The sequence below is a fragment of the Venturia canescens genome, chromosome 2 (assembly GCF_019457755.1).
Source record: "Venturia canescens isolate UGA chromosome 2, ASM1945775v1, whole genome shotgun sequence".
NCBI classification, from domain to species: domain Eukaryota; kingdom Metazoa; phylum Arthropoda; class Insecta; order Hymenoptera; family Ichneumonidae; genus Venturia; species Venturia canescens.
In genome coordinates this window covers 5,133,264-5,157,764 of record NC_057422.1, presented here as the reverse complement: position 1 = coordinate 5,157,764, position 24,501 = coordinate 5,133,264, and the positions used below count along the sequence as shown (strand labels likewise).

At 38.2% G+C, this 24,501-nt stretch overlaps 2 protein-coding genes across 2 annotated transcripts in view; one reads left to right on the top strand and one right to left on the bottom strand.

The window, feature by feature from the left end:
* LOC122407198 (dynein axonemal heavy chain 1-like) overlaps window positions 1–18,442 on the top strand; it is a 72,284-nt gene extending 53,842 nt beyond the window's left edge. The window contains exons 34-53 of the mRNA XM_043413245.1: window positions 1,450–1,580; window positions 1,688–1,793; window positions 2,202–2,356; window positions 2,586–2,765; window positions 2,865–3,255; window positions 5,284–5,555; window positions 6,150–6,460; window positions 6,620–6,845; window positions 7,152–7,347; window positions 7,477–7,670; window positions 8,126–8,280; window positions 8,420–8,786; window positions 10,198–10,377; window positions 10,636–10,887; window positions 13,748–13,900; window positions 14,001–14,269; window positions 14,336–14,562; window positions 16,419–16,600; window positions 17,970–18,093; window positions 18,225–18,442. Coding sequence (XP_043269180.1) covers window positions 1,450–1,580; window positions 1,688–1,793; window positions 2,202–2,356; window positions 2,586–2,765; window positions 2,865–3,255; window positions 5,284–5,555; window positions 6,150–6,460; window positions 6,620–6,845; window positions 7,152–7,347; window positions 7,477–7,670; window positions 8,126–8,280; window positions 8,420–8,786; window positions 10,198–10,377; window positions 10,636–10,887; window positions 13,748–13,900; window positions 14,001–14,269; window positions 14,336–14,562; window positions 16,419–16,600; window positions 17,970–18,093; window positions 18,225–18,442 — 4,289 coding nt within the window. The remainder of the gene's footprint in view (window positions 1–1,449; window positions 1,581–1,687; window positions 1,794–2,201; window positions 2,357–2,585; window positions 2,766–2,864; window positions 3,256–5,283; window positions 5,556–6,149; window positions 6,461–6,619; window positions 6,846–7,151; window positions 7,348–7,476; window positions 7,671–8,125; window positions 8,281–8,419; window positions 8,787–10,197; window positions 10,378–10,635; window positions 10,888–13,747; window positions 13,901–14,000; window positions 14,270–14,335; window positions 14,563–16,418; window positions 16,601–17,969; window positions 18,094–18,224) is intronic.
* Window positions 18,443–22,754: 4,312 nt separating this feature from the next.
* On the bottom strand, window positions 22,755–24,489 carry Slimp (Seryl-tRNA synthetase-like insect mitochondrial protein). Its single transcript, XM_043411684.1, has one exon. It carries the CDS (start codon window positions 24,487–24,489, stop codon window positions 23,074–23,076), a length of 1,416 nt encoding a protein of 471 aa, XP_043267619.1. The 3' UTR covers window positions 22,755–23,073.
* Between the last annotated feature and the right edge of the window lie 12 nt (window positions 24,490–24,501).

The following is a 24,501-nucleotide window of genomic DNA, read 5'->3' as shown; positions in this document are numbered from 1 at the left end:
CTTTTCAAGTTTCAATCAATCAAGTTACAAGAGAAACATTTAAAATCGAGTGAATGCGGTTCAGAAATAAAAAAAAAATATATAAAATTTATGTAAAAATATGAAATTCATAATAGAATAAATAAATTTGATTGAGCCAAGTTGAGCACGCACCAAATCGTGGCGAACGTTTTCATATTTGTAGACTTATCCGTGCTGAACTCGCTTCACGTGTACACATACGAAAATTTTGTTTCTGACGAGCTTAAGGATTGAGAAATGGTATGGGTAAATGTCGTTTCGTCGCGTTGCCTCCGAATCACATGACCGAATAAAATAACGTCTAGCCCAATTGCGTCCTTGTTAAGGCATTAACCAGACGCAGTAGGGTCGTTTTTCCCGCAGCCTCTTCACAGTCAACTCCATTTATTATAAGAAGACTCTGGAGAGTCATCGCCGACGTATAATAACGCCTACGTCCACGCGTTCAAGTTATGCGTATAGTCGGTCTGAGAAGCTTTTCATAATTTTTCACCTGCTCTCGACGGAATATATATGCATAAACTTTGCACTTTATCAAACGTTTTTTTCTCCCTCGGTTGGCTGACTCATATTTGACCGGGGTTTTTGTTGCATGTGTACTGGGTTGTGCTATGCAAAATTATTGACTAATGGAACGGATTGCCATGACAAAGATTTTTTCGACTCTTCCTATAACGCTGCTTTGTAAACGATCGAGTTAAAAATTGAAAGCTCGCAGTGGATTTAAATAATTTTTCATTTGAGTTTAATTGGGCGAAAAATTTGAGGAAATTGATAATATGAACATTTCCGACTGTTTTTATTCAAAGATGTCAGATTAGTCGATATTTCATCCCCGGTTAATACACTATAATTAACTTTTCAAATCAATACTGATTGCTAATTGGTTCGCCCAAGATTCGACTCTTTATTATCACCATTGCTTTCTTTTTCGCGTTCTTGCTCTCTCTCTTCCATTCTCTTTTGCTCATTTATTTGTCATTTCTTATTGAGATTTCGAATATCAGAGATTGTAAGTGAACGGTTTCCTCTCTACTAGTCACAACTAATTAACGGAGATTTTTCTTCGTCCTATCGAGCGTGAAATTAGTCTCGTTAAATGAATCTGGCGGAGCTCCCAGTTGACAGACATTTCATTATCAAGGAAAATCGTTCGCGTCCAATCTTCCTAACTTAGCACGCACACGAAAGTACCAAAATCTTCGATACGAAGATGTAAATTTTTTTTCTCTCCTCCTCATTTCAAATTAGCTCCGTAAAAACTGGTCGAAACGACGATCGCACGTTTTTTTACCCAGGAGAAACGAAGTTAAATTTACTCCGTTATTTCTTCGGGCATTATTTGCTTCCAGTTCAAATTCTTAACAAGTTCATACCTAAATCGAATAAAAATAGTCTTGAGTAATCTTGTGAAAATTCATTTCACAGGATTAAACAAGCTCGCAGAGACGGAAATTGAAGTAAAAGACATGCAGATAGTTCTGAAAAACATGAAACCGAATTTGGAAAAGGCGGCAAAAGCCACTGCACAGATGATAGATCGTATCACGAGAGACACTGTGAGTCACTGCAAAATCTTCAACTCGTTCGCTCTACGTGAGCACCAATTATTTTGCAAGTTCAATCGAGTAACAGCAAAATAAATCTATTTTTATCTCGTACGCAGGTCGAAGCCGAGAAAACGAAGGCGCAGGCTGTCCTTCAGGAAAACGAAGCTTCCAAGCTCAAGCGTGAGAATCAAGCTATTAAGGACGAGGCCGAAGCCGATTTAAGTACGTTGTTGACGGTATTTCTGTCTGGAGATATTCCTGATCTACGTTAGTCTTTTTATTATAGATTTAGGAGCAGATTACTACACAAATCATTCAAATCCAATCGTTAGAAGTTCTGTCGACAATGATCTGAGAAATCATTCGTGTCTAAATCGACAGAACGAAACATCGAATTAAATATACTCACAAACGACCTCAAATGCGGTTAAAATGGTGTAGAAGATTCGATAATTGGGCGCGGAAGTTGAATTATTAACGAAAGATTGATTTCTCGTTATGGCGAGTCCCTATAAATATCCACGAAACTTGAGGCGAATCAAAAGATTACGATGGCTCGAATGCTTTTCGATAATTTCGAGTGAAATTTTGAACGAAAATTATACGAAAATGTTGTTTTTTTTTATATAGGTGAGGCAAAACCAATGCTAGATGCTGCAGAAACGAGCTTAAAATCATTGAATAAAAATGACTTGACGGAAGTGAAAGCTATGAAGAGACCGCCCGTTGGCGTCACTTTGGTCATCGAGGCAATGTGCATCGTGAAAGATGTCAAACCTTTGAAAGTAAAGGAAACATTTTCAATCATCTAGTGTGTAGCACCAAATTAAATAAATTTCCAGATGAAGTGAACTTTCATTATACGTCCTTTGATTTTAATTGAAATAGTTTGCTTCTATTGAACTGGTTTTCCAGTCTCGTTTCTCCGAGAAGATACTTGCAACGGTTGACAATCAATTTTCCGTCGAATTTAACAACAATGGAGCTTAATCTCATGAAAATTACTCTCTCCAGGTCGCGGGCAAAGCTTCCGGTGAAAAAGTTCTTGATTATTGGACACCAGGAACTCAGATGCTCGCTGATCCTTCGCACTTTTTGAATGAGCTTGCAACCTTCGACAAAAAAAATATCACCGAAGAGATGATCAATAAACTGAAGATATACGTCGAAGACCCGGCTTTTCACCCAACCAAAGTAAGAAACCGAAAAAATAAAGGAAATATCAATGCAACGCACGATTTTTAGCAAGAAACATCGAAAACCCAATGAAATTTGTTTCGTTCAATTTGAAAGGTAATACAAGTATCAAGAGCTTGTCATTCTCTGTGTTTGTGGGTTCACGCCATGTACAATTATTACTTCGTGAATCTAAAAGTTGAGCCGAAAATGATTGCCCTCAAAGAAGCAGAAAAAGCACTCGCTGAGACCGAGAAAACTTTGGCCGTGGCTATGGACCGCTTGAGAGAAGTTGAAGAGGGTATAGAAAAATTGGAGTCGCTACTCCGCGTTGAAGAGAACAACAAAGCAGAACTCGAGAAACAGAAACAACTTTGTGAGGACAGAATGTCGAGAGCTGTCAGACTCATAGCGGGTCTCGCCGAGGAACAAAAAAGATGGACGATTTCAGTGAATGATATGAAAGGATTGTTGAAAAATGTCATCGGTGATATTCTCATTTCTGCTGGTAAGATCGAAAAAAAATTTTTCACTGATCTTTAACCTTTCGAAGAAAAGTAAAATTCGCACAACATTGAATTATACCGAATGCTATTCCACCAACTTCATCGATGGCTTCTGCTAAATTGATACTTTATTCATTTTCCCATAAGTTTTCCCAGTTCGTAATTAACTCTATCGAACTGCATTCTATTTACGGGAATTGACTCTAACGACTATCGAGTTCTCAGTCTTTCATGTTGGTGTTCTTTTCTTGGGACAATATAGTTGTCAATAACTCAAGCTTCAACCGGTGGAATCACTGACCAAATATTGTAATGGATTAACCCGTTAAACTCAAGCGACAGCAATCGTTTCATGAGGAAAAAAGTTCACAGGGATCTCAACGTTGATTTTATCCATTTTTTGTTCTCGACTTTCTTCAGGATAACAAATATAAATTCTTTCTAATGAAATGCTTCCGAGTTCCTTCCTCTCCAAAAAATATATCTTCAGCCAGAAAACGACCCAAGTACTGATTGCGAAGCAAAAGTTTATGGTTGAATTACGAATTCGAGGGAAATCAGAGGCCGCCCTCTTTCTTGTCAAAAAGCAGCCAAGAACTCGGAAAATATTTTATTTGCGTATATGTAGGTGGGTCATGAGTGCGACGTGTTAGCGATAACTAATCACAGTTGTTCTTGCACAAACTTTCGGCCAACTCTTGTGGTGTTGGATAATTGAAATAAAAGTTTTTCGTTGTCCTCATTCTGAGCAAGAAAGCACGATTTAAGAGTTTCAAAAAAATCCCGGAAAATCTTTCTCGCCGAAGTTGTTTTTTTCGAGGAACTGTGTACCACTCCAAGTAAGGACTTACTGAGCCCTTAAATGCCTGTGGAATTTAATTACACGGAGTTTCTCGCAATATCACAGAATTCGTGGTATTTCATTGATTTTTTCAATCCAGAACCGCAACAGGGTCCTAATGCCAATTATTGAAAAGTCAATTAAGCGAATCGTGTCACTCACATATACTCGAGTGCAGGTCACTTGCCCTCACGTTTGAGCTTCATCGCTATTCAATTGCCTTCATAATTGCCACTTCTGCACCAGTTCCCACTGAAGTTTCTACGAAATCATGCGAATAATCCTTTGTTTTAGGTTTGAGTGGCTTGAAATTAAAACTCGAAAAAACTACGTCGCAAACACCTTTTTGTTGAAGAATTTTCCTAAAACAGCGTTGTCAGAGTTCACCATGGTTAGCACCGGATCCCTTATCGAACAAGCTTCTACAACATGAATATTTCAGTGAGGAGCGGGAAGGGGGGGGGGGGGGTGAAATTCACGAAGGTTTTCGTGACGGTCGCGATTGTTTTTCGTCTTAACTTCATCGTCCTGATGCTTGTATAATTTTGAATTGAATATATAAGAAAAGCGTGTTTATTGCTACCAAGAATAGCAAATGAATAATTTCCATTTCCGAATGAATGGAAACTCTATGACACTTGCTTAAAGTTTATAAAAAAGGAATAGTTGCCTATTGAGCGATATAAATGATCAACAGGCCTAACGACGTTACACACGTTGTCATAAAAACAAATTACACAACGTCCCTAGCCATACTGCCCTCTAATTGGTAGCCGGACACCAAAGTATCATCCCTTTTGAGATGGGTGCAATCATGGCGTCCTCATTATTATCAAATTTAGTACATTTTGCTTGCACGTAATTGATATTTGCTTCATTATAAAAGTTTGTCAATTATTCTAAATACTCGCTGGTTAAAGTTTAACCGTTTGTTTGTGTCCCTGTGGGGGACAGAATAATGCGGAATTTCACGTATGCATCCGCACCAGTTGAGTGAGCAGCGAAACAGTTGATAAATCCACAAAAAGTTATTAGCAAAAATATACTGAAAAAATGACTGTTTTTCTATCCGAATATCTATAAACCCTTAAAATACCATCCAGCGACAAATATTAATTATTAAAGACGTCATAGATTATCACGAATCTGTGTATATAGTCATGTAAAACGTGTTTATTTTATTTTCAAGGGGCGATAGCATACCTGACTCCATTCACGGACACTTATCGCGAGAGCCTTTTGACCTCATGGCACGTGATCCTCGGTAGCGGAGTACCACATACACAAGGCTGCAATCCTGTCTCTGTACTCGGTGATCCTGTTGAGATCCGAAAGTGGCAAATTGATGGGTTACCACGTGACTCTCTCTCCGTGGAAAACGCCGTACTCGTAAAAAATTCTGCCAGATGGCCTTTATTTATCGATCCTCAGGGACAGGCCAATAAGTGGATTAAAAATATGGTTCGTGCATTTGATTTGAGCCCAAAAAAAAGACACGTTTGAACGAATATCTAGCCATAAAACCCTTCGGTTTTTATAAATTTCATTCATATGGAATACACGTGCAGCAGCCATGTTATTTGCATTTTATTTTTATCAAGTATTTTGCATAACAAATGCCTTTCATTCCAATTTTTAGGGAAAATGTAAAAAGACTTTTTACGAGAGCTATAAAAAACCGGAGGCAATTGGAACTGCAATGAAATTCTGTGTCAGCGATATTTTTCATTTTTCTGACACCCTATTCTTCTCGTGGCTTTGCACAAAATTCAAAAAAATCTCTTTTTTTCTCATGCTCATCCTTGTAATTACTCGACCTTCGTATCCTACGCAAATGACCTGAAACAACATTTCGGTGCTACCATTTCGAACTCCAGACCAAAATGACAGCATTAATTACGAATAAATATAATTTTGTGTTTGGGCTTGAAATGAAGAAAGTTTTGTCATATTTTTATTAAGTCTAAAGATACGGAAACTTACGTTTGCAAGGGCAACTTTCATTTGATTGCATTTTTTAGTCACTATGAAATCCTCTCGATGCCTCTTTCACAGGGTAAAAGCAGCGGATTATCGATTGTAAAAATAAGCGACAAGGATATACTTCGAGTAGTTGAGCATTGTGTGAGATTCGGGAAGCCATGTTTGATCGAAAACATCGGTCTCGTTCTCGAACCTGCCCTCGACGGAGTTCTCTTGCGATCTCTCTTCAAGCATGCTGGTCAATTGAGCGTTAAAATCGGTGAAAACGTAGCTCCCTATAACCAAGATTTCCGTCTTTATATCACGACGAAACTTTCGAATCCTCACTACAGCCCGGAGGTCGCCGTCAAAGTTTTGCTGGTTAACTTCACACTGACAGGAAGGTGAGAAAAGGCTGAGGCTTTTCGCATCGACTCCTTGTTCTTTCCTCAGTATTCGAGCCTCTCTAATCACTGAAAGTTTCTCTTCCCATTCGATGGAAACAAATGAACTTACAATGAATCAGTGAAGCGACAAGTTACATTTTTATTCATCCCTCAAAGTGGACTCCTCGATCAGATGTTATCACTGGTCGTGATGCAAGAACGGTCCGACCTCGAAGAGACGCGAAGCGCCCTCATAATATCGAACGCTGAGATGAAGAAAGATTTAAAAGACATCGAGGATCGAATATTGCAGAGACTTTCATCGTCCGAAGGATCAGCGGTTGACGACGTTGATTTGATTCTTACTCTCGAAGCTTCGAAAGTTAAGAGCGAAGAAATAAAGGTCAGATTTTCATTACGCTTTTTTCATGCCATTCGTAATATTTGCTGCACGTGTATTCTCACGTGAATTTGGAGTACACTCCATAGCGACTCTATTACTTGTGCGAGGGCGAGAAAAAATGTTCAAGTAAAAAATGCCCTTTAAAGTTATTGAATATTTCACGGTAATGAAAAAATCCATTCTGCTCTCATGCGACAAAGAGCAACATTCTTTTTTCATGGAAAAGCCCTTAATGTGCGTTTTCACAGATACAGTGAAATTTCCAGGAAATTTAAAGATTATATATGTAATTACTTTTCTTCGAAGGTAAAAGTATCGTCGGCAGAAACTACGCAAGCGGATATCGATGCCACGAGATCCCTTTATATTCCGGTAGCCAATAGAGCGCAGATTTTATTCTTTTGTCTCTCGGATTTGCAATTCGTTGATACGATGTATCAATATTCTCTCGAGTGGTTCATCAATATTTTCATTTCGAGCATCCTCGGTTCCGAAAAAACCCGTAAGTGGTCCCAGTAACGACAATTTGATGAAATAATGTAGACCAATCGGTGTTGCTTATTGTGACTAAAACTCACGCCGTCGGGTATTAGAATTCGCAATCACAAAATTCTTTTGCTACGACTAATAGCGGACATAACGAAACGGGTTCAAAATGTAAACGAATATTTTACATTCTCCCTGTTCGCGAACGTATGCCGGAGTCTCTTTGAGAAGCACAAACTACACTTCGCTTTTCTCGTATGTGCCCGAATACGCATCGATGCGGGCCACATTGATTCAACCGAATGGCGATTTTTGCTCTCCGGATCAGTGCCCACTCAGGTAAAACACTAATAAAACCGTCTTTCCCCCATTCCCGTTCCGAATATTTAAATATCGGGTATTCCACGTCATATTGCTGATGGAACTGATGGATTTTTTTCATCGTTTCCTTTTTTAAAATTTTTGTTTTTACGAGAAGGAATATTTGTCATTTTTTCAAATTTATTGAAAACTGTTCGAAAAATCTAGGATATGAAACGATTGAAAGGTCGAAATATTCGATTTGAAATGACCTTCTGTTTGGAAATATTATGAAAATCATTAGATGATTAATTGAATTTTTTTTTTTAATTCTTAGCACAAATCGTTGTTTCTGCAGTGATTGTTACCTTCGATTTTCTTCAAATATTTTCATTCAAGAACTAAAACTTTTGCAATCCTTCAAATGTATCGATCTGTACTGATTTTTTTTTCATTTCGATTCTCATATATCGTGACCTGATATTTTTTAAAAGAATCTATCAAATCCGGCTCCCGAATGGATATCTCCGAGATGCTGGAAAGAGATTCAAGCATTGGAAACGCTTCGTAAATTTGATGGATTCGTGAAAACTTTTTCTAACGAACTTGGCAAATTCAAGAGGATTTTTGATTCCCTGCAGCCAGAAATGTGAGAATTCAGCTTGCTCGATTGCACACGTTACAAAAAGTAACAAATTATTTGAATGCAGTTGAAAAATTGAAAATAAAAAGTGGAGTAAAATTGACAAACAATTTCCATTGAATTTGCCTGTAACTTGTGTGCTTAGCGAACAATATCCAGAGCCCTTTGACAAGAGATTGAACGATTTTCAACGAATGATAGTGCTAAAGTGTCTTCGTCCGGACAAAGTAACAAACGCGATGCAACTGTATCTGGCACGTTATCTCGGTCAACAGTTCGTGGAGCCACAAACGACCGATCTTGCGGTGATTTACAAAGAGTCATCCCCGACGACTCCCCTCGTATTTGTACTATCAATCGGCACGGATCCTGCAGCCGAATTGTACAAGTTTGCTGAAAAGCTGAAAATGGCAAAAAAATTATACACGATTTCTCTCGGGCAGGGACAAGGCCCACGAGCAGAGTTGATGATTAAGAGCTCTATGGAGGCTGGCAACTGGGTGTTCTTTCAGGTACTTATAAATTTAAATATTCTACGTAGGTGCTGCTGACTGGAGAACTGTCGGAAGAAAAACGAAAGAGAGAGAGAAAGGAAAAACATCGACAATTTTACGAGTCAGATTTTCATATACCATTTTTATGGGTCACGACGTCTCTGACAAATGAGTTCTTTGTATAGCGAAGACTCTTTCCAGAAACTCTCGAAACTTTTCTTTCAACGTACCACGACGTGCTTCAATTTTTTTGTTTTCCTTTATTCTCCCTAACCTTTTACTTTATTCATCGTTCCCTCAACTTCACATTAATCTCTCAATATCTGAACGTGGAAAGAGATATAATTCATAAGGCCAAATGTGATCGCGTTTAAGAATAGAAATCTGCCGAATGTAAAAATGACAGGAGGTCAAATGTTGGTTATTTATTTGGTTGCCTTGTTTATTCCAAAGGACCAGCTACTCCTGTATTCTTCAAGCATTTCCCTGTGTCAACTCGTTTGTTCCCACGTATCACTTTTTCTCTTCTCATTTCAACACTCGTTCTCCTGCATCCCCTTTCGACCTATGAACTGTTTATTTCCTGTCAGCAGGCAGATCACAGAACCCACTTTAACTTTGTTATTCGTATCGAATATCCCTGGCGAGTCTCGTGGGAACGAAGAAAATAGGTCGAAGCAAATAGCTCAGTATTTGGGGGAAAATATGTTGCATCTGATTCTCTGATGATAAGATAAGAACGTGTGACGTTGATTTTTCTCGAAAACTCAACTGACCGAATCACTGTTCCATTATGCACCCGAACATACTCAAACGGAATAAGCCCCTAAAAATGTTACTTTTGAAAATTCGTTCGCTGAACCTACTTTGAGATCACAAATTCTACATTATTTTTCTCTCGAATGTAAAAATGAGAGTATTATTTATTTTTTTACATTATTTTCGTTCATTCTGTGAATTTTTTTTCAACACAAAGCTTCATCGCAGTGGCTTAGGGGAGAGCACGTACCGTAAATTCTCATCTGTCACTTTCTCGGTCCATTATACTCGGTTCAGGAACCTTTCGATACCGTGTCCCTTATCTTCGAACGACAAGATTGATTCTCAAGATATAATGACAGGGGTCTGATTACTATTGATCTCCGGTTTCTCCGCACGTTCCAATTCTAACGTCATAATAATATGATAAAGTCTCCCGTAAATTAAGGTGCCAAAACTGTCGTCTCGTTTCACTGGACCAACGCAGTCGGTAGGTAGGGAATTTCTTCAAGGTCAATGCAATATCTTTTGGACAGTTGCGTGAATGATATTGAATATCGAAAAATGAGAAGCAATAGTCGTTTTTTCCGTTCTACGACGTACATCAGCGATATCGAAATGATCCATTGAAACGTAATGGACGAATTCTGTGTTGGTTTTTTCCTTACAGAACTGTCACTTGGCACCGAGTTGGATGCCAAAGCTTGAACACCTCGTTGAAACTCTTCCTCCGGATACCGTACACCGAGAATTTCGTCTTTGGCTGACGTCCACTCCGTCTCCTGATTTTCCTGCCAGTATACTTCAGAATGGATGCAAAATGACGGTGGAACCACCGCGAGGTGTTAAAGTAAGATGACTAATAAAATGGAGTAAAAATTGGGAACTGACTCGGTGGGTGTGCGAGGCGTTTCAAGCCGCTTGGCTTTTTCGAATTGCTACAAATTTTGAATTCGGTGTTCCATAAATACCAATATGCATTAAAGAGTTCAACAAAAGCGAAATGCCCCACGAGTTCGAGCTCCATTGAAGAATTTTTTTGCTGCTTACTCAACCGAATAATTCATCGAATTGAATATCTGACTTTATAAATTTACATAAAAATTAGGCGAATATGCTGCGAGCTTATCTAACTCAAGTTGCCGAGCTGCAAGAATTTCTGGCTTCCGAAAATCCCAAGGTGGAATCTTTCAAGTATTTGTTATTCTCTCTCTGCATGTTTCACTCCGCCCTTCTCGAGAGGAGAAAATTCGGACCGTTGGGTTTCAATATACCGTATGATTTCACCGACGGTGATTTGACCATTTGTATTTCTCAACTTCAAATGTTCCTTATGGAATATACAACGGTTCCGTTCAAGGTATTTCATCATATTTTCCTTCGACTGACTTTCAAACGAAAAGCCTGGCCCTTTATACTTAAGGTAACTCCTGTACTGCATGCTAGTCAAATGAGTGCTAAATTTTCAAAACGCTTTTAGACCAAGTTCAACGTACCGATTAAACTTATTGTTAGTAGATATGTATTCAAGCATATCTTATTAACGTGAAAAAAATATCTAAAATGATAGTTTTGCAAAACTATCAACTGATGGATGCAAAATTTCCATGATGACACATTTTCACAGGTATTTTTCAAAGAATCATCTGCATTTTTTAACCGATTTTATCGCACCAAGTCTCATTTTGTTCCTCAACTGATCCTCTACGAATTCACCACGTAGATTTTCCTTTGAATTCATTCCTTCAGAAATTATGAATGAAAAAGTTTTTTCACTTAATGAACAATTAGCTGCAACAGTGAAACGATCGAGTTAAAAAAACAACTACACGGTGGATTCATAGAGAACCGGTTGACGAACAAAATGAGACTTGTTGCAATAAAATCGATGGAAAAACGCAGATAATTCTTTGAAAAATACCAGTGAAAATGTGTCAGCGTGGAAATTTGCATTTATCAGTTGATGGTTTTGCAAAACTAGCGTTTTTAATATTTTTACATCTTAATAAAATATGCTGTAATACAAATCCACTAACAATACATTTAATTAAACTTTATTATTAAACTTAAATTATTATTAACTTAAATAAAATTATTTATTAATAATTTTTAATTAAACATTTCGTTAAACTTGGTCTAAAAGTGTTTTGAAAATTTAGCATTCATTTGACTACCATGCAGTAAAGGAGTTACCTTAAGGAATTTGAAATACGAGCATCCTCCGAAATTGCTTAATTCGATGCAAGATGCTTGGTATATCAGGGAAACGAAATTGATAAAAGAAATATCAATCAGTCAAGCTAGACCGTGGTCAATAAAAAGGTCGTGCACTTAGACCCGAGACCCATCGTTATTTTTGTCACGATTATTATACCCCGATAAAATTGGCACAAATGTTTGTATATATTGATGAGACATCTCATCGAGTCACTCATCACCGTGGGCTTCTTGTACGCACTTTTTCGCTTCTCTAGACATTCTTCCGTTCATTTCTATCTCAAGTACCTAACAAAGTGATAGACACGAAACCACAATAGCATAGGGGAGACTGGGTACGGTTGAAACGATTTTCGTCTGATCGTCCATAGTTCTGTCAATATGCTAGTTAAGCTTAACGAAAAGTATTGTTTAATGCAATGTGTACATTGGTATACTTATACAAATTACAATTATTTCCTTAAATACGATGGTTAGCTCATAGGAGCGAGTTAGAAAAAAAAGGGAAATTGTCACAACGGACCACATCCCAAGGACGGTCGTGACACGTTAAAAAAATACTCGAATATGGCTTGAAATGACTTCATTTGCAAGCAATATGTAACGTCACACAACATATCGCAATAAAACTTTTTTAGAAACCAATTAGAACTTTGCAGCAACGGAAATAAAATCTGGGAAAATTTCAACTAGAAATTCTCAATTTGGGGCTTGAATTTGATTTCAGTACGCCGAAAAACAACATGGATCCTACTTTTCATCCCATTATAGTTTTGTTACAGCCAAAAAAAGTATACTTTCAAACTGGGTCATTGATAGCTTACGTTACAATCGTATCCAGGAAAAATGTCACAACCGTACCCAATGCACTTTTTTGTAAACGAACAAACGTCATGTCAATAAAAAACAATCTTATAAATGAAGTAAGCACTGCTATTTAACTACTAATATTTGACTTATTTCGAGGAAAAACTCTCATTTTTCTATCGGTATATTTGTGTCAGTAATTATCAAAATGAATCGAACAAAAATACTTTTCGCTTTGAGGCAAATTCGGACGTGCAAGCAGCTCCTTTGTCCCGTTACACATCCCTGCTATCAAGAGACGCGGTAGCGGCTCGACGCCAAGTATTAAAAGAAAAAACGAGAGTGTTTTCCTATACTTTTGCTCATATGACAACTGTCACAACCGTAACGTGGCACAATTGTACCCAGTTTCCCTTACAACAGTTTTGTCCTCACTAAGGCTTTGTTGTAAACATACATTTAACCCTCCGTGGTCACACATTCTAGAAAAAACTCGCAATGACCCCAACCGTGTTTAAACGCTTGTCGCGTTGCCAGTATCGTTCCGAACGATACATAAAAATTCGGGATATCAGTTTGAATCTTTCCGAATAAGAATATCGCGGGGAAATAGTATATTACACCACAAGGGCAGAAAGTTTGATATTCCTGCACTGCGCGTCACAATGCCCGAGGCGAAGCCGAGGGCATTTGACGCGCAGTTCAGGGCTATCAAACTTCTGCCCGTATGGTGTATACTATTTTTCTTCATAGCCGGTCGAAAGTACGTTTCTTCCGAAATACGCAACTATCGATAGAAGATGTTTTGATGCCTGCCCCCGACATTTGCTGCACGAGCGAAGCGAGTGCTGCAGGAATATCAAACTTTCTGCCCTTGTGGTGTAATATACTATTATCCAAATTTCAAAATGGCGAAAAAAAATCAACAACGAAGCCATGTTTCCTCGGGCGCCAATAATTTAGAAATTCTAGATTAAAGTCGCCCTTGGGGTCATTTTGGATAAATATGTAACAATAGTTTTTTCCAATTTTCGAAAAAGAAAAAATTCTTCTGTTCGTCGTGCTTGACGACATAAAATGCTCACTCAGCAAGTGTACAAAAATAAAAAATTGGACGATCCTGTGGAGAAAAAGAAAAATATGGAATGACATTTTTCATGATAAACATTGAAATATATCATTTGTAAATTATTAAGGTACTTATTTATACGGCTGGCCATATAAATTACGGTGGAAGAATAACAGACGACTGGGACCGTCGCACTGTTCTGACGATTCTCCGCGACTTCTACAAAGCCGATGTAGCCAATGCCAAGTATAAATTCGATTCAGAAGGCTTTTATCATCAGGCAAGCGCGACAAATTGCTCGTAAAATTATCATTATTCATATTCATCGTTCCAATACAATTTTCAAATCCCCATTGACCAATCTTCCTCCCTGTTTCTAGCTTCCGGGAACTTCGACGTTTCAAGAATACATTTCATACATAAAATCATTACCGCTGAATGATCATCCAAATTTGTTTGGTCTTCATGCAAATGCTGACATTAGCTGTGCCCAAGCTGAAACTTACGCATGCTTGGGTACATTGCTCGCTTTACAACCGAAAGAAATTGGCAGTGCGGCAGTCAGCGTTGATCAGGTCACCGATCAGCTGGCCAGAGAAATTCTCAAAGGCATACCTGACCCATTTGATCTGACGAGCATTGAAAAACAGTGGGTTTTGTGACTTCTAACTTTGTTTTCATTATGGAATTATTGTAATTTTCAATGATTCAACAGATATCCGGTTCTTTACGAGGAATCCCTCAACACAGTTTTGCACCAAGAAGCAAAACGTTACAACGGCCTGTTACGCGAAATAGTGAGAACCCTCAACGATCTGCTCAAAGCTCTCAAGGGCCTCGTTGTCATGTCAGACAACTTGGAAACTATGGCGACTAATCTTTTTAACAACAAGGTCCCAAAAGTATGGCAGGACAAAGCTTACGCTTCCTTGAAGCCTCTCGGTTAGTTATTGATCCATAACTCAAATAAAACTCGTAAACTCAAATGAAGCTTAAAACTACAATCAATAATTCATCCCGCATATCGGTTTTGACCGTTGACTGTGATTTTGTTTTTTAAACGCTTTGTCACTGCACATTCACTCGCTGGCTAACGATTTAAAAAAACTCTCGATTTTCTCAGAAATGCTAGTTAACGTTGATGCTTCATACAGGTGTACAGGTTGTCGATAACCCTTGCCCAAAATCATGTCCGTACCGAGATTGCATGCAGGCTTTCGGAGCAAAGTCGTGTATTGTTCCAGGGTACTTACGGGATCTCGCAAACGTATTAGTTTGCATTATCGCGAGGTTCATCATGGAAATAGTGTTTCGTAGAAGTACTAAAATTAAAATTGGGTCAGTTCCAGGAACGCACATTGAAGGAGCGAAAGCAAGTCAAAGTAATTCCAGTAAAATTAGGACGATGAGAAAACAAAAACGAGTGAATTAAACCGTGATTTTGTAGAGATTTGCTTATTTTCTCTTCTTTGAAACAGGCTCTCGCTGGAAATAGCCATTAAAAACTCTTTCCAAGCGTCTCGTAGGAAGTTATTCTTTTGACAAAGTACCAAATTTATCAAATATGACATACTATACAAACACAATTATATTGCTACAGTAAATATGAACCAATTACCGTTTCCATATTGAGAAACTAGACGTTCCACGAATTCATATATTCACAATATTTATTTTCAATTAATTATTGAAATCTCTGTGTGAATGCAAGTTCAGTTTGAGGATGCCAAAGGTGAATTCCCGAAATTTATCTCGCCTCATTTCTTTATTTATCTTAACTGATTGCTTAATTAACTCGTATGCATGGCAGGTATTTCGTGTAATTTGTACCAGTCGATTACTCTTCTGGGTTGGCAAATATTAAATACCACCTTAATATCCCAACCGGAAAAATTCCTTTGAGAGTTGGCTATACAGGAACTGAGCAGGCTGATGATAAATAAATGCTAACGAAAGCAAAAAACCGACTTACATTAAGAAAAGAGGGCTAAAAAGTGGTAGAGAGAAAATGCCCAGTTTGAGGAAGAACGGATGTTAAGGTAAATGGGAAGAAAAAAAAACACGGGCTCAGTCGAAAATCCCTTAATCCTAGCAATGCACGAGATATGGAGAATTTATGATTTTGTGTGGCACGAGTGAAGTGAATGTTGCAGGAAGCTTAGGAAGTTGAGCCATTAAAATGGAAATGGTGGCACTTCTTTGGAGCCGATTCAATCCTCCGGAATGAAGTCTAAAAGAAAAATAGGTCACAATTCCGAAGAGTTTAGGAATCTCGTAGCTGAGACAAATCAATAACAATCGACACCGAATGACATTATAATCGTGATGCATCCAGTAATATCTTGATAAAAAATTATACTGAAAATATAAATTTTACTTCAACACCAAAGCAAGGCTTGTTGAAGAATGTCGATTTTTTTTAATTTATTAAGAAAAGTTTAGAGATCGAATGAATAATTTTATCGAAACTCGCACCTTTTATTAACTTTTGAATAGTATAGATTGCTACTTTTGGGTGAAAAAAAATGCCTGTACAATCTCGACTTTTTTAAGGGTGTAGAGCGACCGGGAGCCAACAAAAAGCGTGCATCAGTTTCCTTACTTCAATCGACTGTTATTATCACCGCGAATCTTATTTACTCGCGGCTAATTTGACTTTCAATTATTTCATAATATTACGAGAATGAAATGAAAAATATTCTGTGATAACGATTCATAGATTGGGCAAGGATGAATATCAATTAGTGCCGCTTAGCGGAGAGAGGTAAATAGAGTGTGTTGATCCTTGATTTATGCAGGAGCATGGGTGATCGATTTGAAGGAGAGAATTGCTTTCATCAACCAATGGCAGAACGAGGGAATCCCATCTGCGTTCTGGATATCAGGATTTTACTTTCCCCAGGCTTTTCTCACCGGCACGTTGCAGAACTTTGCGCGGCAACACGTCGTGTCCATAGATACGATCGATTTTAGTTTTCAAGTAAGTTATAAATTTCAAAAAACGTAGGGGAACATGGGGCAAATTGAACACACGGGGCAAAACGAACACCGTGTTCGTTTTGCCCCGTGATCGCGAAATCCGGGGCAAAACGAACACGACTCGAAGCGAAAAGTTTAATATTAAAATTTCCTGTTTTTTTTTCTTTTTGAAACCACAATGGGCACAGGGCAGAGGCAAAATTTTCTGAACTACGAAAAATTCTTTAATTCTTGAATTCCCTTATTTTTAAAATGAAATGATGAACAATGTAAGAAACAAAGAAAATTGAATTCATTGGAATTGTTTTCTACAGAAATCGCAATGATACAATTCATCCGTCTCCGGATGAAATATAATCCACGGTGAAAAAAATTGAATTCATCCCAACGTCTTTATTGCGAAAAAACTAATTTTTTGATTTTTCATGCCTCCCAGAAGCTGAGTTCGTTTTGCCCCACATTTTTTTTTTACGAGATTCGAGAAAGAGGGAACGGGAAAACTGATTTAGAACATAAACATAGTTGAATCATGATTTATATATTGGTGCAGTAAATTTGGAGTTAATTTTTTTCATGTTATAAGAAATTGGTGAAAAAATCCGCGACTTTAACCCATTTATTCGTCTCGGACATGAAATAAATGGGCCCGAGGAGGTCCCATTTCTTTTCTCACATAGCAGAGCTCGTCTTACGCGCGGACGCCGTCGCTTCCAACGCGTTGATTGTGAAAAATGCAATTTTCGGATTTTTTATGCCTCTCTGAGGCTGAGCTCGTTTTGCCCCACAAATCGTTTTTCACGAAATCCAACCTACGGGGAACGGGAATCTGTTTCAAAACCTAAAGATAATTGAAATATCGTTTATACCCTGGCGCAGTGAACTCCAAGTTAATGTTTCACATGTCACCAAAAAATGGGTTTAGAAGCGATCTGCGACTTAACCCCATTTTTTCCTCTCGTGCATCCAATAAATGGGCTCGAGGGGGTCCTATTTCTTTTCTCGTATGCCAGAGCTTGCATTACATCCGGGAGCAGTCATTTCCAACGGCTGTATTGCGAGAAATATATTTTTATAATTTTTTTTGCTTCGCAGAGGCCGAGTTCGTTTTGCCCCGAAATTTTTTCTTTTCGAAATTTGAAAAATTAGCGATGGTAGTCAGTTTTGGGACTCAAATACAAGTGAAAGACCGTGTGCTCATTAATGAATTTGTCTTAGTTTCTTAAAAGTTCAATTTGCCCCATGTTCCCCTACTTATCGTCGTGAGAATGAAGAAAAAAAAAACAATTTTCATAACATTTTCTTGGCGCATGAAAAATCTTTTCCAAAAACGAGAAACTGATTTTGATTAATTGTTCGAAAACACGTTGAAGGTTCTTCGCGAGAAACCAAAAGCGAGACCAAAAGACGGTTGCGCCGTGTATGGGCTGTATCTCGAAGGGTGCCGTTGGGGCGGGAAGGCCCTGGCTGAGTCGTTTCCCAAAGAACTTTATACCGGTATGATTAGCCAGTAAAAACACCCCCCGCAAAAACCTCGATCATTGAATAATGAATTTAGACCAACCAACACGTTTGATGAATTATGTTTTTCTTTAATCTTTTCCTATCATTATTTGCTTGTTCATTAGAAATGCCACCCTTACTTCTGCTGCCAGAAGTGAATCACAAAATTCCCGAAAGCGGTATTTACGATTGTCCTGTTTACAAGACCATCATACGGGCCGGGACCCTCAGTACGACTGGACATTCCACCAATTTTGTTCTTGATATGGAAATTCCCAGCGACAAACATCAAACCCACTGGATTAAGAGAGGAGTGGCATTACTTTGCGCTCTTGATTATTGAATTGTCCGTTGTGCATTCGTGAATGCAAAAATAAATGTTTACTGAATAATGTAATGATAAATATTTTATCTTTCGTTGCATCAAAATAAATTAACGCCTTAATTTTATGACGGATTCACAGAACTGTTTGCAATATAACAAGCACGCACAGAAATTAGGGAAATATTCACAAAATTTTCGTTCTTACGTTTTGCACGTTTCTCATGTCGAGAATTTATAATCAAATGTCACATGGAATTTTAAATCAAATTATGTCTTAGTAGTTCAACAGATTTTTGGAGGCATGATAACCGACTGCGCATTCCGAATTATATAGAAACATCCGTTCCTTGGTCCAATGTTGAAATCTAATAGAATCCCTGAAATTCAATTCTAGCAGTAAATTGCGTACTGTGTAAACATGGCGATCAATACTGATACGACGAATATTATTGCATGCAAATGAAGGGAAAATCAATGTCTTGAGTGTTTGGTCACTAAAGAATTTTAATGGAATATATATTCAACCGATGAAAAATGCACGTAAACGCGTTAAAAATATTCCTTCATCCACCTCATTGTGATAAGAAAGATTGAAAATTTACAGAGTTTTCAAGATCACCCAACATAAAAGCTGGAAAACTGTGGTAGAAAATGTATTTCCATTGTTTTTCCTGCCACGGTGTTTTAGAATCCAAAACTAATTACAGCCGGAATTTAATTACTGCGTGTCGTTAAAGTAGCAAAAGGACCTTACTGAAAAGACAAGCAATTTGAGGAAATAAGAAAAGCTTCAACAATTCTCATGAAAATTAGTCTTTTCATGTATACGAGCAAAAGCAACGTGGCTACGACGCTCGCATTTTATGGACTTGGAAACGTTAATAAATTGGGGAAAGAATCATTCGTAATGCCTACAAAACGGTTAACTTCGTATCTTATAAATGGGTCAGAACGTAAGTAAAGAATTGGCGAGTGAATAGAACTAGCGATAACGACGATGATTCGTCGTAATGGGTGAACCGCACCCCCGGGCGGTAAACGATTGACCCCGTCTTCAACAAGTGGGGTGGCGAAATGCACGCGTTAGCAAAAGTAGACACAGCCGACGATCATAAAACTGGCACAAAAAGGCTGTCTATCGATAAAAATTTATTGCAACCTTTCCAAACGTCCTCTGATATTGTCAAACATTAAATATTGAACAAGAAACCCCGGAAAAAGAATTCGCATCAAAGAAATTTCCGCGATTGCAATCGCGCGAAGGAAATTCATCATTTTTTATAACGAAAAAAATAATGAGGAAAAATTATCGAGTGGGCTACACAGATACAAAAGTACGATGCGACAAGATTTCTCAAGCAAGTTTGTGACAATAATTTATGGTCGATCCGAACAAATCCCACCACCAGTTCTGTACCGTTTATTTTCTTCAAAGCTGAAACTATTGACTTGTTTCGTGACGCGAAACTTGTTATAAGCAATTTGGGAGAAATCAAACATTTTCTTTGCTCAATATGAGTAATTTTCAATTGTCGTATTCACTACATTCGAACGAGAATCACGAGACTAAAGAATGATTGAATATTACAAATCAGTTTTAAAAACTGTAGAAAATACGATTATGGTGAACGAAGTTGGAGAGTTTTTTTCCAGACAGATTCTTTGTTTTATAAAAAAAGCAAACAGTGTCAGAAATTTTATCATGAAATTCTCTTCTACTGCAATCACTTATCCAATGCTCGGTCGATTATGTCAATATGTATCGAAAAAGCTTTTAGTGCCAAAAGTCACTCTCCGACGATATCGATTAATTGTTTGAAAGCTCTTTTCACCGAAACTTTTATATTCTCTTTTGTCCCATTGCGTGTAGCCACCAGTATGTTAATTTAATCAAACAGACAAAAAAAATGTATTCAGATTGTTTGCACAGCTCATTGGGGTGCCACAAATAACCGAGATAAAATCTTTCTCGAAGCGTTTAATGGAAAAACTTTTGTTTCTCTCTCTATTTCTTCAAGCCCTCAGCTCATTCGTCGTTCTCAAAATCTTTTGGATTTTTTCGCAACAAGAGCTTGTGTTCCGTGACCGTCCAGTGGTAAATCCAAGCTCCCATGAGAAATCCTGCACAGAGTTTTCGTTCGTTCGTATTGTTGTTGCTTTAGTATTTCGAATATTAAATTATCGTTCGGACGAAATTTAACAATATTTGAACACATTACCTGGCATCATCGTTGGGAGAGCTGATAAAAAACGTTTCCCCAAATTTGGCAACCCACATGAGATAGAACGAACCCACGCTTTTTGCTCGAAAGGTGACAGACTGTAATAAACCACACGACGGATATGTACGCCCAATGCACCAAATTCACCACCCATTTTTAATGTCAAACAGAAATTCTCCACTTTCCGTGCGTCCGTAGCCTCCTGTCAACTGACAGCTGACGTTGAAGTATTACAAAAATCATTCTTTCCTTTGTTTCATTAAGGTGGTTCCTCCACGAGACAATTAAATTAGGAAATTATTTAAATTTGGCATACGTATTGTTTAACATATGAACAACACCTCTATAAAATTTTAACAAGTTTCACCATCCCGAACCCGAGATATATGTAAATGAAGTTGACTCAATTAACACGTAACATATGGACCGTGCATAAGCAAACGACACATTATTAATTCTACCGCTAGTACTAAAATTAGGAAGTTTATAAAAAACGAGGAGGAGCTAGAGCAGGATATCACAGATATTGTGAAAAAAAATCAAGGTGATTGACCATCTAGTTTGACAGATATAGCCTCGGGAAGTACGAAGGTTTAGGCTGCATACGATATATTTTGCTGCAAGCGAACAAGCGAATGTCGTCTGTATAGACAACCTTTTCTGTGTGTTGAAGCGTAACCTGGATAGTTCCGTCAAAAAATTTACTCACGATGTCGGATCAAAAATACTTTTAGAATAAATTTTACGAAAGCAAATGATATTTGTACTATATCTGCTGGCACCGAGTGCGTATATAGGGTTTTTACAAAGTTATTGATTACGATCCGAACGAATTATCAAGCCTTTTAATATGCAGACAGTACATAACTTTTGGTTGGGGCTGTCGCAGAGGATCAACCTTAAAACTGTTAATTAATACTCAACTCATCTCATGGCGATGAAGTTGAAAGATTTTTGAAAAAAAATATCAATGTTTTTGACAGATTTGTGGATTTCAGACCAATCGGAAAATTCATCATAAAAAGTATCAGCCTAAAAATTAACCATTCGACAGAATTATGCATATAAAATATTCACGTTGAATCAATTATAATGTTATAAATTACCAATATACTAAAAAATGATATTAAAAAAATGAAAAAATTACTTCTGCTCATTATGCACGAGAGGAAATTTGATTGAAATGAAAAAAATTTGCTGACGAGTTGAATAGAGTTCTCGAGACTGAGCTCCTTCGAACAGTTCGTACGTGAACGTTTCCCCCTTTTTATCCATACATCTTTAGTGAATTTCTGAGGTGATCAATCGAAACTTGCAGAAAGTGCAAACATTCCTGTCTGCCTCCGATCCCACTGAAATTTCGAATGTTAAAACGAGCATTGGAAATTGCTTTGAAGGGGTGAAGAAAACACCCTTCGAAGGAGAGCTGTCAAGGGGTGGTCCTTCAATTTCACGAACAGGCAAACTACCGATTTTGATGAAATGTATAGAAACCAAAATACTTTTTGTGTAAAACGGTGGAAAGTTCACCACGTGGGCGATAAAAATTGAGGGTAGAGCTTCCCCTGCATCAATCTTACCCCCTCCCCTGCTTCATTCATGTTCGTATCGAAATGTAACTCGATTCGTTCATGAATTTGTCCCTTTTCAATGCAAAGAGGGAGGGTGAATACAAAAACGCAGATTCCAAGCCCTCCGTATAAATAATGGATTTTTCCATGCTGAGATGAGAAATATTTTCGTAATTTGCCTAAAGGAATCTGCAAAACCAGTTTATCTCAGTGCTATTTATTCGCGTCAACCTCAATTTTATGATTTTGACCACCAACTTGCAAATGAAGGATTTTCCACTCGTCAGCACCATCATTTTTTTCGTGCTTTCCCAACAACAAAAAATTTTTAGACAGCATAAATCACGGTTTTAAATGATCACTGGAGAGAGAACCGTTTCGTTTCTAATTTTTCGCAGAATTTCTACGTTTTTGACTACAGTGTGGGCCTATTCTATTTCAATTTCATTTCCGATTTGTTTCGTGTCGACTAAAGCCAAAATTTTCAATTTCCAAAGATGACAGTTGCAAGATTCATAGAACTTGAATTCAGAAGACTGGAGTTTGAATTTTTTATTAACAAATGTCTAACAATGGTTAGTTTCTTTAGAAACGTGTGAACATATACATTTGTAAAGAATAACAATGTACAGAACCTCAAGACTTTGATGGTACTGCAGTTCCCATCGAGAAGATGCTACGAAAATTTTATTCGAATTTTCAAAATTCTGTAAATCCGTAAATCGATTTCCTGAAATGAATTCGATCCGATGAATTTTTTGGATGAATTTTATGATTGAATATTTGATGGGCGAAAAATATTAAAAAATTCGAGCGCATCGTAGCGATGGGAACTCGATAGTCGAATTCATCGTTTTTACGAAAAAGATCGCATGTGCTGAGCAATTTCCGTGGGAATACGAAATTGTTTGGGATCTTGTTCGAGCAAACAAGCGAGTAATCTCGGAACGGAGAGAACAGTGCCGCTAATAATAGCTGGAAAGTCTCTCCCCGTAGGTGTTTGATAGGCGATGAGGAGACGTTTGCTCAAGTATCGTCCACACAGCGAGACGTGACCGATCTCGACGTATTCTTGCAAATGAGGAGACCACATTTCGTAGGAGACTCTAAGGCTTTCCCAAGGTTTGAGTTCGTTCGCAGACCTCATGACCGTACGATAATGTACTTGGAGATTGTTGTACAAGGAAGTGACGGTCGCCAGAATAAGTTCAAACTGAGCCATATACTCAGGAGAGAGTGGATCTTGTACCAATGCGAAAGCATGTACAACGGAAGATTGGCAAATGGTGAAAAGTCCGTTGGTCGCAGTGCCTTCGGCATGTGGGACGTATTGTCGTCCAGTTGCGAAGTATCGAACAGGAAGGTGACTTGGATTGATGAGTTGTTTGGTGTGCATTGCAAGAAAAGAGATGAGAGTAGCGCCACCGACGAGATGGAGACGATTGCAGTTGTCAGGATCATGCTCTTCGTTCATCCGAAGCAGGAAAGTTTGCAGAGGATCTTGGTGATCGAAGCCGGCAGCTTCAACGAGAAGACTATAAGCGAAGTCTGTTCCGGCTACTCTTATCATTTCAGCTTCTGTCAAATATTTGCCCGCGTAACTCAATGCTGCAAGTTCAAAGAGTGCAGCTTCGTCGCACAGATAGCAGCTCAATGGATTTTTGTAGTCGATCAAACCTAGAGAGGAACCAACCGCTAAGTGACTCTTAATCTCACTTGCTTCTGGCTCTTGTTTCTCACCGACTTGATTCAATATTACCGGACTGGCCGGTGGGGTTCTCTCGTGTAATTCATTGGGTAATTTCAAAGCTCTGACTACAACGTTCTCTTCCATTTCCCATAAAGCTTCTTTGACGATTCTCAGCTCCTGTTTCAGGACTTTGCCTTGTGTGATGAGCTGTATCTTTTCCTTTTCTTCCTCACTGCTCAAAATTTTTTTCTTCTTCAACCTTTTCATGCTCTGGGCAATTTCGTTTCGCTTATGCTCTAGTGCCCATCTGTTAGTGTCAATGTACCTGTAAAACTGCCAAGTTTTCGCTAGTTCGTCAGCGTCAATCTTAGTACCCCGCAACTCAAGTTCTTTGCGCAATTTTTCAAGGTCTTCAAAACGTTTGTCAAAATCCAAGTGCGGCGAAAGTAGAGCAAAGGTTTTGTTGGCTTTGTTTCCAGGAATGAAAAGCGCAGAAGTGTAAGATCTTACCTCGTTCTTCGGTAAGCGACAAGCGCAGACTCTCGCCACTTTACCTGGAAATCTCAACATGACGCTAATCATTGTTCTTCGACA

Excerpts from the sequence above, each read along its gene's own strand:
- Slimp (XM_043411684.1), bottom strand. The coding sequence starts at position 24,489 with ATGATTAGCGTCATGTTGAGATTTCCAGGTAAAGTGGCGAGAGTCTGC.